At 44.9% G+C, this 14645-nt stretch overlaps 2 protein-coding genes across 3 annotated transcripts in view; one reads left to right on the forward strand and one right to left on the reverse strand.

Moving 5' to 3' along the window:
* The window catches only part of LOC126572457 (uncharacterized transmembrane protein DDB_G0289901), a 9205-nt gene extending 298 nt beyond the window's left edge, over window positions 1-8907 (forward strand). Inside the window, exons 1-7 of one of the 2 annotated variants that reach the window (XR_007607960.1) lie at window positions 1-187; window positions 294-665; window positions 850-1401; window positions 1860-1968; window positions 2162-2305; window positions 2439-3720; window positions 3833-8907. The exon at window positions 1-187 is cut by the window's left edge and continues 298 nt beyond it. Coding sequence is in view for 1 of the 2 variants with exons in the window: in XM_050231798.1 (XP_050087755.1) it covers window positions 563-665; window positions 850-1401; window positions 1860-1968; window positions 2162-2305; window positions 2439-3621 (2091 nt within the window). In the remaining variant the exon portion in view is untranslated. Of the gene's footprint in view, window positions 188-293; window positions 666-849; window positions 1402-1859; window positions 1969-2161; window positions 2306-2438 lie in introns of both variants that reach the window. The other variant, XM_050231798.1, reaches the window with a different exon arrangement.
* A 637-nt stretch (window positions 8908-9544) lies between these two features.
* LOC126572465 (activin receptor type-2A) lies at window positions 9545-14306 on the reverse strand. Its single transcript, XM_050231815.1, has 7 exons — window positions 13407-14306; window positions 12981-13157; window positions 12581-12894; window positions 12322-12507; window positions 11860-12199; window positions 11457-11755; window positions 9545-11297 (listed from the first exon to the last, which is right to left on the reverse strand). Exons 1-7 carry the CDS (start codon window positions 13441-13443, stop codon window positions 11043-11045), a joined length of 1608 nt encoding a protein of 535 aa, XP_050087772.1. The 5' UTR covers window positions 13444-14306; the 3' UTR covers window positions 9545-11042.
* Between the last annotated feature and the right edge of the window lie 339 nt (window positions 14307-14645).

The raw sequence follows: 14645 nt of genomic DNA on the forward strand, positions 1-14645 counted from the left end.
ATCATAGTTTGGTCGTGATACCGTCGGTCGTAGCCGCTGCATCTTCCTCGACTTGCACGATGCGCAGCGGGGACCATGGTTTGCTGTGACCAAGCGGCGCTTCACCATAGCACGGCCGCACCGACGACGAACACCGTAGGCGCAGCATCGTCAGGCGAGCACTGCGAGCACACCGCCACCGCCCCATGTATGTGTTTTGTGTCGTGCATAACAGCGGCTGCGACAGCAGCAGCAACAGTATAAGCCACCAGCCACCACGAATTAATGGTTACATAATTTCTTTTTATAAACAGTTGCGGCCACACACGACGGTTGCGGGCGACACGGCAGTATCGGAAGAGCGGGATATACATATAAATATATGCGTATATATATGCACGCATAGAGATACAGCATACATACATCTATAACCACGGACTAGCACGGACGACGTATATTTGGACACACCGACGAAACCGGGGGGGAGAGGGACATTCGACATAGAATTCAGCACCTTGATTGATTCTTCGCAAGGAAGAGATACAAACAGTGCTACACATCCGTGTAACCTGCAACCCTTTGCATGATGGCTGTGTTTCTAGTAAATGTCTGCAAGTTTAACCAATGCGGCCTAACGTTCCCCAGCCTTCCGGACCTGATACAGCATATAGAGAGTACGCATATAGGTAAATCGGGTTTTGATTCTTTGCACGTGTAACAGGAAACGGAAACCATAACTCGATGGGGAAGGGTCACGCCTGCATGTCGCGAGATGAGTTTGAATATTCGATCACTAACATCTTTCATGGTCTTTTTGGTTTTCATTCACCCCACCCCTCATTGTCTGCCTACGAAAACATCGAATGCCAGGCCAAAAGCTACCTGACATTGATGAACCATCGCAGTCGATATGTCTTCCGTTCAGCTATGTTCAACGGTATGTCCCGGTGGACAACCGCCGTGAAATCAACGCTTTGGCTGTGGCAAGCCCAACGGGCAACAGTACCGATCAGAGCAACACAACGGAAGGGATTGGAACAGCGAATCCCACTAGCGTCCAATCGGTCACACCGGTCTCGACAGCCAGCACTGCACCGATTCAACCATCCAGCCCGGAGGATCATGCCGGCGTTCAGCTGGGTAGCAGTGCAGGTGGCAGTAGTGGTAGCATCGGTTCTGGTGGTGCCCGCAACTCTACGGACCTGTCCGGCGGCACTGGTAGTAATGCTGGAGCAGGTTCGAGTGGGCCTTCTTTGCCATCGACCAGTACCAACGGTGCTGCAACGACCGCTACCGAAAGCCCTAGCAAAGCTTCGGCTCCCGGTAACAACCAGAATTCCGGCGATCTCAAACGTAGAATGGCGGTGAAGACACACCATACGTACAGTATGTCGTCATCGAACCGAAGCACCACGCCTACAGGTAAGCCAAAGCAGGATCAATCTCCACCGCTCAAAACTCAATTTCAAGTACTATTCTCACTGAGAGTAGGTTTTTTGTATTACTGATAGGATTTCACGTTACATTGTTCGGGTGGGTTGACAAATTTGTAAAGATTATAATTATAATAGGTAATGCAATATAACTAGGAGCGAACATTTGTCATATAGGCACACATTCGTCTAATGTACGATTTTCAGAAATATTTTAGGCTTTGTGGAAGGTAAAAAACATAGCGAGAGCTCTCGGTGACGTAACAAAATAGAGAAAATCTGTATCAATGGTAGGAGCGAACATGCCAATGTACGGATTAGTTCGCTAATATCTAATGCTGTCTGACTTCTAATGTATCTATCATCGGAATAATGTCGATTATTTAATTATTCAATAATATTTTGCAAATAACAAACCATAACAAAGATATTTAATATCTGTTTTAGGTAGTGAAATGGACGATGACGATATGATGGGCTCAGAGTCAGAGGATAGTAATGATTCGTGGACCACCGAGGAATTTAGTTCGGAATTTATAATGCGCTACGGAAGTCGGTAAGCAGTTTTGGATTCAGATGAAATTTATCATACTGAAGCCGCAGGAGGCCAATGATCCCTTACACATGTAATCAAGGATCCGGCGAAGCTTAGCCATGCGATACAGTGAAATGATTTACGAGTTGTCCGCTCTTTGCTAAAGTAAATTTGCTTCTCTCCTTCTCCCCCTAACATGCTGCAAATCCGGCAGGCGAGTATCCACATCCGGTGGTCACGGCATTAATGTGGCGAACGAAAAACCCTTTGCCTGCCCGGTGCCTGGATGCAAGAAACGCTACAAAAACGTCAACGGCATCAAGTATCACTCTAAGAATGGCCACAAAAAGGATGGCAAGTACGTAGTCCTTTTCTCATTTTCATGCTGTCCGCATTTTCTCGACATCACACATGTTTGATGCTCTAATCCTGATCAGTTCCAATTCAACTAACAGTCTATTCCGAATCGCCATGCGTATCCTTTCTTGCAGTCGCGTACGCAAAGGTTTCAAATGTTTCTGTGGCAAAAGTTACAAAACATCGGTGCGGTTGCGCAATCACAATCTAATCGCCCATCCGCAGGGTAACTCGGGAGACAGCATGATGACAACCGCGCAGCAGCCTGTTTCCACTACCAGCCAACCAGTGCTGGCCGCTGCTTCCAGCGGCTCTCCAGTACTATACACTGCTGGCATGCCGGTTTCGTTGACGGTATCACAAGCGGCATCCTTTGCTACCAACAGCACTGCTGTTGGTGCTGGTGTTGGTGGTCACAAGCCAACGTCACCGCACTCGAATCATCATGTCCCTGCTGTGAACTCGTCTAGTCAAATCAGCCGTAACGCCAATAGTCCGACGGCGGTCACCATTACACAACAGCCATCAAACAAAATTGCGCGCACCACCAACAGCAGCAGCATTACTACAACCACCGCCACAGCTGCTGTAGCCGCCACCGGAAATGCTGTCACCGTCGTCACCACCATCGCTTCATCGCTGTCTGCCACTAGCACCAGCAGCACGGCCACGAGTGCGAACATCGGCAATTCGGCCAGCTCCTGCAACGGCTTGCCAACAATGGGAGGTGGAGCTGGCTTTCCGTCCTCCGCCATAATGCACACTGTGGTCGCCGGTAGTTCCAGCATTAAGTACGACAATCTTGGCATTCTCACACCAGCCACGTCTCCGAAGCTGATAACCGGTGTCAACGCGGACAGTAGTGGTGGGTCCCACACTCATTCGACCAATCCATCGCACTTGGCCGTTGCTGTACCAGCGACCACTGGTGGCGGTACCTCTCCAACGCCGTTGGGAAGTGGTGGTGGTGGTAGTAGTAGTGGTAGTGTGAGTACCATTGCCAACAGCACCACGGCACCCGCTTCAGCTGGACCGGGCGGGGGGCAACTAACGGTGGTCGGTGCGAATGGTGCACCCTCTCCTATTACCAACGGCGGTGGCAGTAGCGACGGTCCGGCTTTATGCGATGGTGGTGTAGATGGAACACTCGGCATAGCCCTCGTCGTGTCCAACTTGGTCGGTGATCAGCTGAACATCAATAACGGTAATGGAAGCATCGGTAGCAGCAGTGGCACTAGTGGCACAGCCGGTGGTGGAGGAACGGTCGTGCTATCGGCATCACCAGCAACTAGTCAATTATACGGCGAAGGAACGTAGCCGATACTTAAGAACTTATTGTTACGCAAGTATTGACTGGCCGAGGGTACCTGTCCTTCTAGTAATTAGTGTGTCTACCTAGCGCGGATTAGGTAAACGGTACGTTCCGCTACTTACTGAGGCGTAAGCATCCATCGGCGAACCCCAGCGCGCACCCAGCCCTATTTTTCCTATTCCTTGTTTCTTTAATATTTTTCGTTATTCGTTTTAGTGACTTCCTACTAATCTGCTAACGCCGATCAATTTCGCAGTAAGCATTTATTTTGTATTCTTTTCAAAGAAACTGTTGTCTGGAGATTAGCGTAGTTTTACATCACAAACCACAAATTCATCGCGTTTTGGTACGGGATTGAAATTACAATAACGCAAATTAATTTATTTGAAAAAGAGAGGAAGGAGACATAACTTAATATTGTTACAGTATGCAAAAAAAAATTATCCACCCCATGCAAACAATTTTCATTTTGACTGATTTTTCATGGAAACCCTCAGCCTAAAATGTGCGTATCAAATATCAATAGTTTTGTTTTTTATTCTTCTTCACTATGCTTTTTACATTTTTGAAAAATACCTCCTAGAAACAAAGATATTACAAAAACAGTGGAGCAAGGTACGAAAAGCACGCAAAAAAAGTTTATCTACTCGCATGTATTTTATTGTATGGTGTTATGCAGTTTTTACTCCAAAATAATCAAATAACCATTTTTCCTCTCAATTTCAAAAATGTATTTTAGTTTGCTTATCCCAAACACAAGTTTTATTACTTGGTGAAATATCTTTGTTTCTAGAAGGTATTTTTTTAAAATGTAAAAAGCATATTGAAGAAGAATAAAAATACACTGTATGTCTCCCTCTTCTCTTAGACCGTTTCTACACACAGCCAAAATTTGGCGGCTAAAGTCAAAAAAAGAGAACTTCATTTTTCCAACATTTTGGAAAAAATAATGGCAGATGGAGACAAATTTACATCTACGGTACGGCCTACACTGGAGCGCAGCATTATGTGTCTGCCGATCAGCTTAAAGCATATTACATTTTAAAAAAAGCTGTTTGCAGGTGTGTTAAAGTTATTTCGCGATGATTCTGTAGTTTTTCTGAAGTTCTTCTTTTCAAGCGTCCCTACACACACCATTATTTTTTTTATATGGAGCTTTTGACTTTTGCCGACAATTTTGACTTTAGCCGCCAAATTTTGGCTGTGTGTAGAAACTGTCTTAGCGACATTTTAATTTTTTAAAGTTTTAATATTAACTTAAAAAATTGAAAATGGGGTTTGAATATCCCTTCCCCACTAATCTAATCAATTAATTAACGTTCTGTTGTTTTGGTCCTGCGGAAAAGTGTGAATCAGCAAGTGGTAGAATTGTTGGTTATTATGGAATTTTAAAAATTGCAAACGAAATCCCGTTTTAAAAATTAACTGGGAGCAATCAAGCAATTAAGTTGATTGTTCCTTCCCCTTCCAAAAACTGCTAATAGCTTCATGGTGTGTCATGTACCACGGCGCCAAAGGAGCAGCCACTTCACTGGTTCACCGTTGAGCTCAATGTGGAGCAAAAAATCAAGAAAGCAGTTTATTTATTTTCTATTTGCTGTTGCGTGTTAAGAAGGCACATTCCATTTGCTGCTTAACATTGATTAGGAATATCCCCGTTGACACAGAACATTTTCTCGCTACTGTTAAGGCTTAAGACCGTTTCTACACACAGCCAAAATTTGGCGGCTAAAGTCAAAAAAAGAGAACTTCATTTTTCCAACATTTTGGAAAAAATAATGGCAGATGGAGACAAATTTACATCTACGGTACGGCCTACACTGGAGCGCAGCATTATGTGTCTGCCGATCAGCTTAAAGCATATTACATTTTTAAAAAAGCTGTTTGCAGGTGTGTTAAAGTTATTTCGCGATGATTCTGTAGTTTTTCTGAAGTTCTTCTTTTCAAGCGTCCCTACACACACCATTATTTTTTTTATATGGAGCTTTTGACTTTTGCCGACAATTTTGACTTTAGCCGCCAAATTTTGGCTGTGTGTAGAAACTGTCTAACAGGAGCGCGCGCCATACAAATTCTCTCCTGTTAAACATTAACAGGAAGGACTTCGAGTCGAGTTCCGGAAGCTCGAATTCGCTCCTGTTCATGTTTCACAGGAGAGAATATGTATGGCGCGCCCTCCTGTTAAGACTTAACAGAAGCGAGAAAATGTTCTCTGTCAATAGCGATGTCATCACACTGGGGAAGTATAATTGTGGTCTATCGTTCTACTATGAATTTTTGGTTATTGCAATGCGTTACTTTACGATTTCTATCTAGTATCCTTCCATTTTTCGGTTCCTTTTTTTTGTACTGCTTCAGTTGCTTTTCAATTCGTATGGCCGTTGTATACGAAGTGGAATGAACCTATTGGTTCGCGTAGTCAGCAGAATTACCTACCTTAACTATTTTTAACGAACCGACGGTAATGAATACCTAGTTTGGTTTTTGCCATTTTTGCCTTTAACTAGCTTTAATGATTTATACGTTTTTTCGGAGATCGCGATAGAGTGTTTCTACCACTCTAATACTCGCGCCAGTTTTTTTTTCGTTAATCTTTTGTCATTGCGGTTTCGACTATGAAATATATGTACCGTCAAGCCTCCCAAATTCTGACGACCATTCGCACAAACAATGCCAACTTATGTTTCTGCAACCCTTTCTGCAAAGGCCTTTGTGCAAGGAACAACTTTACGCGAATTGCTCGCCAGTGTATCAGGGGCTTTATGTTGACTCTTCCATTAGGCGTAATCTTGCTCCCCTACCTACGCACGCCAACGCACACATACACACATAAATACATTAACACATATACACATAATAAGACAATAGTAGACGGTGTACCCCAGCTGAGCAAGGGCAAGCGTGAGGCACAAGGATAAGCCCATTGTAGAGAGGTGTAATGAAGTGAGGCGCCCAGATATGATCGAGTAGTAGTAAATGCAATGCTAGCGAGCATTAGTACTGGAAATGCCAGAATGCGTCTATATAGAACGGATCTCACAAACTATGTTGGCTGGCCTCCTTTACAACTATATTTAACACGAAGAGTAAATTGATACCAAACTCATTAGAATTACGTGGAATGGCAATAGAGAAGAAAGCGCGAAAGAAAAGGAGGGAAACGAGTGAAGGGTAGAGATACGAAGGGCTGGATAAGATTTAAGACAAGTGGATTTAAGCAGATCGGCGGTAGTCGAAGGCAGTAGGAAAAGGGGATGCGTTTCCATGCGAAATTAGTAGGTAATTCATGTCCGTGGTATGTATATGTATCGTTGTTCCTGTTAATTTTTAGTTTCTTTAAATAGTGTCCTCTCCGGTATACATGTGTACGTGCGTGTGTGTGTGTGTGTGTATATATATATTTATATATACTGTGTGCTGTGACTGTTTTTAGGGCAACACATACAAGTTCTCTTAAAAGGCAGCACCTTCCTGCAACCACAAACGCATGAGAAGCATTTCGGATATCTTAAACATGATGATGATAGGAAAATGATAGGCGGAAAAGATGCAGATAAAAATTCAAACAGATGTTCACTAGAATTCCAAATGGCTAGAGAGAGTATGGTATCTGATTTATACGACACTCTTAATTAGCACTTCAGAAAATATGAACTGTCACACACACACAAACGCATATGGCTAAATACTAGACTTCTGCTTTTCTAAATCTGCGATCCTCAGAGAACACATTTTCCTATGTAAGACTTACCCCATTCGAAGTCCGTGGTTGCAACATCAATTGAAATGCTTACCGGTTTTCTTTTTCTTTTTTCTATCATTTTAACTTTCAATTTTCTCAATTTCCATTATATTGACACCGAACCGGCAATGTACGCTGAAAACTTTGTAGGAAGTTCGTCGATTCCACATGTGCTGAGTGAGCTATAATGTTTTTCCAACGCAAATTGTGTAACCGACAAATGTGTAACTGGCTCGTGTGTACTTCCTTCCCGTTCCCATTTTTAATGCACACTGTCAATCACGCGAGTGTTATTTATTTCATTTTTGTATATGTATATTTATTTACATTTAACTACTACGCGTTAAACCTAGTTTGAGGGATTGTGCCCAAAAGTTGTTGGAATACCTCAGATCGCTGTCGCTGAGTTGTTCGAATAGTTAGCACTGGGAAGTAAGGTTTAGGCAATGGCAGACCTTACGTTCGTTCATGCATGCTACAGTATCCAGATCTGAGTGTTACCGAACCGAAGGAAACCGAGAATGGGTTCACACGGTGTAAGCTCCTTTCGAGAGCGACTACTGATGAGAAGAAGGGGTATCCGGTCATTTGTTTGCCACCTATTATTACCATTGTATTGTATACCAATCAAATAAGGAAATGTATGAATGGAATAGAAATAGACCGATATGCAGAGTCGAGCAAATCGATAGGGTCGAAAGCAAAACAAATCTTGGGAACTAGTTTAGACGAAGAAGCGTAAGATCATGTTCTGCTTGTACAGGCCAATTGGCGATGTCCAATAAATGTAGGCACAGGACTGTGTAGCTCTATCAGCAAGAAGCAAGCTTTTTTATTCCTTATGCCAACTATGAATTAGTTTCTCCCTCCGCCCAACCCTGACACATACACACCCACACACACAGATACATATCTTGTTGGAGGTGGAGAGTTATTACAGACAGATCCTGTTTCGATAAAAAGAGAATGAATCTTTTGTACGGATTCCGCCTCAGGCTGAACAACATTGGCAATCTCCGCACCATCAGACTGAGCCACACTGCCTATGGTCCGAGAAAGGACGCCGGCGAGATCGATGCAAACGATAATTCTGGGAAGTCACATCCAGTGCGTATGCTGGCACACATTGAAACCCCCTTAAGTTGAACTGTCTTGCTCCGTGTTTGAGGTGTGTGTGGAAGCTTGTGCATGCGTGTGTATGGTTGAAGTCAGGTGAGTTCAGAAACATGCAGGAAGTCCAGTCCAAGATAGGCGCGATCTGGGGGATGCTGAGACGATGCGATAAAGCGCGTGTGTGGCTGTCTATCTGCACACATGTGTTGGCTTGGCGTGATGAATTTATCAATAAGATAACCCATAAATAAAATTAAAGATCTATTACTAGTTTGTCCAAATAGCTAGTCAAAATTTTCAAAGTATAATATTTATGTTTTTAGCTAATATGGTAGCTAACGCGGATAAGGTAACCTCTACCGGCAACATAAAAACGGCATTTTCAAATAAATGCATAACATAACAACACGTGACCACCGGCCTAGACTGCAATATAATTGCAGTTGTTGTATTGTTTTGCGGAGTGCTAAATGAAAGAAACTCCTTGTATATGCCTAGGTAGGCGCAAGTTTTGTCGTGGCATACACTGGGGAAACGCAGTGCAATCATAGCGCAATTAAATGATCGTAGTGTTCTATTAATTGTTAGCTTTATTGTATAGTTTCATAAAAAACCGGAAGTTTTATCCATTTCCTTTGAACGGTGGTTACGTCTGTTAGTATTGGCATGCCAAGATGGAAGCACACGGTTTGCACGCGTTGCCATCGGTTTCACAAAAGTGAACTTTTCAACATTACACCAACAGTCTTCTTTTTATTCCCTTATTACGCAATTCGTTCGTTTCTGTTAGATGATGTTATTCACTAAGGAGTGATAGATATTCCTAGCTGAAAAAAATGCTTTTCACCAATTCTTTTTTTTCATTAAAGATTTGATCGACCTAAGTAAAAGCATCACATTTGCTCCCATGTGGTTTTATTGCCATCGGCAATAATAATTTCAATCAAGTTTAGCGAATTGACGCAAAGCAGACACAACCCACGGTTCTGTACAAATGGGATCTCCTGTTGCATTTTTTTCAAGAGCGTTCCCAACCGCAGTACAACCTAATCATTTACATAACTCATGAATCATACTTCTTAGAGATGCTTTATTACACAATGTAGAATATGGAGGGGTATTAGAAAATATGCGAAAAGTGTAACATAACGCGGGTTTTTTTACCGTTTATGCACCTCCATCATGAGCATCGCCCATTAAACATCGTGCGCATAGTATTTTGAAAAGCATTGAATTTACAAACAAAAATTTCCCCTTTATTTAACACATTCTTCCTGTCCTTTTCATCATTTGCTTTTTGTTGGGTCGTTCATTTGTTTTTCTCTTGTTCCTATAACGATATAGCTCCCAGGGATGTATGCCGAGGGAGCAGAAATACTTGCTTTGTTGCACTTGGCGCCCTGCCAACCGTCATCTCGTCTATCTACATTATCCGGTTAAAGTAGGGAGGGCGGCCTTGTATTGCCAACGCTTGTTGGCTAACGTCTAGGATGCACCTTATATTTCACTCCCCTTTCCTTTGATGGGGTTTTGTACCAACTATTATAAAATATTATAGCTACCGTGTTCTTTCATTCCTCTCTCGGAACACTCCATGCGGCGGACCGTAGCAAGTGTGACCGGTGGAAATTGAACGGGAGAGACTAATTGCGCCTAATTTCGCAAAGCTCGCGTCGGCACAAACTAGGTCAACATCCGGGAAACAAACCCAGCTGGCCGAATTACACACAGGAAACAAGCCAACATCATATACTAAACACTAACTCAATAAACTTTTGATTCAATTCATAAAAACTATAAACTTCACCTACCTACGTTTTTCATCTCGCTTGGTTTCCAATTTTATATGCTGCCATGTCTGAGCGACGTTGCTCCCGTTCGCTCCGGTTAATCTAGAGCTTAAAAACCTGCACTACACAAGATATTCAACATGAAATGGACGCTTGGGGTGCTGCTCAATCGTACTTAAAGGTAATAAAAAAGTAAACACAAAGTATATCACCTCCCTCCTCCTCCTCCTACTTCTCATCTCCCGCTTCACAAAGTCGTCGTATATGGCGGTTTGTTGAGAAAATGATTGAAACATTAAACGAATTCAAAGAGATGCTGTCAGATATCGGAGCGTTATACCGCTACCTTTGTAGCCTTTGGGAGAATCCTAGTGTAGTCGCGAACATTCTCGTGCTAAGGACCTAGCAGGATTCAAGATTCCTTAAACCCTATGAATTCCAAATATTGTCGTAACTGTACATACACACATACACGCACACCATGTAAATAGTGCGCCCATCATGCCGTATATACGCTGCTACATAACAATCAGTGGCTCAATAGTTCACCAATTAATGTTGATGATAAAGCATTAAACAAAATCTTACAAGATGCCTAGCATAATGAAAATAATGAAGTAAGTCGGATGGATGACCTCGGATGGAGCTACAACTGCCTTACAGAACACGAATGCACAACAAGGCCTGCGTGAAAGTTGTGTTTAAAACGGTATCTTGCTTCCTTAGCGAACCGTAATCTAACCTAGCCTAGCCTGGTGAAAGAAACACTGTGCGGTTCCTCCTACACACTTTCCGATGCGATCTTCGGCGGCAGTTCGTTGTTGTTGGTGGGTGCACCGCCGCTCGGTGTAGTAGCGCTAGCGGTGGTAGTGTTTGTGGCATTTGTGGTGTTGGTGGTGTTGGCGACGAAAAATTGTCTTGCCGCGGGAAAGCGCGTATACTGTGACAAGCGCTCGAGCACGCAGGACGACGAAAGTCTTGCTTCCGCATCGTGGTCCCAACAATCTTCCATCGTTTCACAGATTGCATGTAATCCCTGTTCAGCAGCAAAAACATCCGAAGCGAGAGAAAGTAAAAGATAGCGCCAAAGAAAAGAGAGAAACGAAGGTAGAATAAGTGATGATACGGCAGTGATTAGAACAGCCATCAGGGCCGAAGGTTTATCATATGGATTATTTGGAACACTAACACTGACCGTGTGATTACGCCAAGACTCGTATATGCGTGGGCGAAGTTTCTTCATCACGACGTTCTCCTGCATCTCCTCTAGCGTCGGGTGGGGACCGAGTTCGCTCTCGAACGGAAGCCGGTACTCATCGACCGGGCCACCATGTACGGTGCACCGAGACACAAGCTCCCAAAGGACCAGCCCGCACGCATACACATCGATGCGAAGGAATGCGTCGCGCGTAAAGTTGATCGCACCCTCCAGCACCTCCGGTGCCATATAGCGCCGTGTGCCGACCTGACCGTGAGTATCACCACACGATTTACCTAGAGACACGGTGGACACGACGGTCCGAGAGAAATTGATTAGCTGCGTTTTGGATGCTGCCTCCGATCCGGTCTATATCCGCAAGCAAACGTGCCCAACTTACCAGGCGTGAACACAAGCGCAAGCCCAAAGTCGGCAATGCAAGCAGTCAGATCCGCCTTCAGCAGCACGTTTTTGCTCTTAAAATCGCGGTGTGCGATCGATGGTTTGAGACCTTCGGTGCGTGTCCCTTGTACCTCCTCATGCAGGTGCGTTAGACCGCGGGCCATCGTGCTGGCGATCTTGCAAAGCTCGCCCCAGCTAACCGTATGCGATTTGAGGAAGTCGCACAGCGAACCATTCTCGCAATATGCGGTGATCAACCAGAAGTCGGTGCTGGCCACATCGGTTCGTTTCTCGCACCCAATGAACTCCAGTATGTTGGGATGGTTCATGCGAGGCAGCTGTTTTTGAATAATGAAAGGATAGCAGAGGGTTAGGGAAAGTGCCAAGGGCGAGGAACCAAAAAAAAAAAAACCACATTTGCTAAACTACAGCGTGGTGCAAGATGAGATTGAGGCTTTACCTTAAAAATGTCCTGCTCAGTAATCCACGATTGGCGTTCCTGCATCGGGAAGATCTTTACAGCCACTTCCTGGTTGTGAAGCTGGGCCCGCCAAACTACGCCAAAGCGACCACGCGCTTTGATGTCCTTCAGATCGATCGGCCGCAGGGAAACGTTGGTTGACGAGTTTGAGATGTCCGGTTCAACCTGCGTAAAGATCCAGCGATGGGAGCTAAGCGTAAGCATGAGGGCACACCAGGAGATCAGCAAGGGAGCTTACGGTCGGTATTTCGTTGAACATGGGATCCTTCTGATGCTTTACGTAACAAAAAGTCAGCAGGAACAGTCCGATCAGCATCGAAATGAAGGCGATCATGATGATCAGCGGCATCTTCGATTCCTTCTCTGGCGAGTGTATCACCTTCGGTGCCTTGGTTGCGACCGGTACCCATCGTTGCTCCTTGTTACACATGCTACCCCGGCAACAACAGTAGTTGAGATTTTTCTTCATATCCGTCGTCGTATCGATGCATTCAGTGTTATTACACTCGGTAGGAGTAATGAAGCAGCCCTTCATCGTCACGTTCATCTCGTCTGCAAGTCATACGCGCCGCAGAAAGGTAGAGTCGTGTGAGAACCGTGCAGCAAGCACGGTAACAACCGTGTGCCCGAGAACTTACTGGTCAAATTGTTTGTCGTCCAGACGGCGAAACACCCGGATGGTCGATCGTGCTCCGACTCCTCGCAGATGTCGATTCCTTCCTTGCACTCGCCATCTTTGCACTGGTAGGACACGCACCGTATCTGCGGTTCCGCGACCCGTGCCCGGCTAAACGATCCCTGGATGATCATCAGCACTGGATGACATCGATTCATGTGTGTACGGCGTAAGTACAGCAACGGAGGAAGTGCAGTAGGGGATGGGCGCATGAAAAAAGTGGAGAAAACGGATCATGTTTTAGTTGATGATCTCATAAATTTTAACCAGCGGCAGCTGGCTGGCGTCTTGCTACTGTTCGTCGAAGGAAGTGGGTAGAGAGGGGGATCTCACCGCGGCATCTGCTGCAGTGGCCTCTCGTCTCTCCATTTGTGCCCGAGATACTTACATGACCAGTAAAATATAACTTGCAGCAATCCACGCATCTTGAAGTCGTTAAAGTGCGACCCGGAACAGTTGCGTATCGAGGCGCTTGTGTGTATGCCTACACTCGAGTGGGCGTGCGTACGTATGTTCGTCCGTGCGTGCGCGAGTGCGTGCGTGTGGCCACTGTTATTTTATGCGGTTTTTAATATCGCCCCGATTGGATATAATGCGCTACTGCATGCTTTCGTTGCTCGCCCTTTTTCCGTCCGCTATTTCTATCCTCATAGACTCCTGTGCCGTATCCACTAGGCTATTTTGATCGCCTATACAGCACGTTCCGTGGGCACATCCACAGCATCCAACAACGGACGCACAGTGTAACCCGGGGGGGGGGGGGGGGTCCGGGCCGGTCTCGCGCTATCTCAAACCTGAATTCTCTAGACGATCACCGAGGTCGGCTGAGCACACGCGACGCAAACCACCAGTACGCCGATCATGGTTAATGTTTTGTCGTCGTCGTCGTCGTCGCCGTCCGATCGGGAGGGGGAAGGAAGTTGTTTTCATCAACCAATCGTCCTCACTGACGACACCCAAAGACAGACGCGATCGACACACCGTGCTGCTCTCCGCTCCGCCCTACTCTGCCTCGCTGCTGGACGGTGGTGCCTACTTGGAGTGAAGCTCTTCCTGCTGGTTACTGCGGCTGTTGGCGACAGTGATGAAGTTGTTGATCGAGGTGCCAATATGGTGGGGAGCTCCGAACAACCAGCCGCAACCAGACAGGAAGGACAAACTGTTTAACAATCGCCAACCAGCACGACAAAAGATGCACAACCCACAAATCAGTACGATTGAAATAACACAGAATAGAAACAACACCAATCGAGAATGTCGGTCTGGTCCATGAATGCCAGCTTTTATTTTCTCCTCAGACGGTACTTTCCATAAAGTAACTATAATCCCCTGGAAAAAAAATCGGAGAGCTTTTCGATGTTATAGCGAATATACTCACTGCCATAATGAACTGCTGTGCGAAAATCGTGCAAACACGCCAACAACAGGTTGCTTACCCTTTCATTTTGTTTTACAAATAAATGGTATAAACCATTTCTATCATTAAATTACTATTCCATGTTGTAAAGGGAATCTACTCGCACTGATGTGAACGCATTTAACTATTATGGCAATTAAGCTCAACCCATTCGTGTTCCTATAAATAAACAAAGGAGAAAGCAGCCCTATTGACACAGAACATTTACTC

This window comes from Anopheles aquasalis, chromosome X (assembly GCF_943734665.1).
Source record: "Anopheles aquasalis chromosome X, idAnoAquaMG_Q_19, whole genome shotgun sequence".
In the NCBI taxonomy this organism is placed as follows: domain Eukaryota; kingdom Metazoa; phylum Arthropoda; class Insecta; order Diptera; family Culicidae; genus Anopheles; species Anopheles aquasalis.

Excerpts from the sequence above, each read along its gene's own strand:
- LOC126572465 (XM_050231815.1), bottom strand. The coding sequence starts at position 13,443 with ATGCGTGGATTGCTGCAAGTTATATTTTACTGGTCAT. Across the intron at positions 12,508-12,580 it reads TGTTCAACGAAATACCGACC|GTTGAACCGGACATCTCAAA; the intron begins GTAAGCTCCCTT and ends ATCTTTACGCAG. Across the intron at positions 12,200-12,321 it reads CTGAGCAGGACATTTTTAAG|CTGCCTCGCATGAACCATCC; the intron begins GTAAAGCCTCAA and ends ATTCAAAAACAG.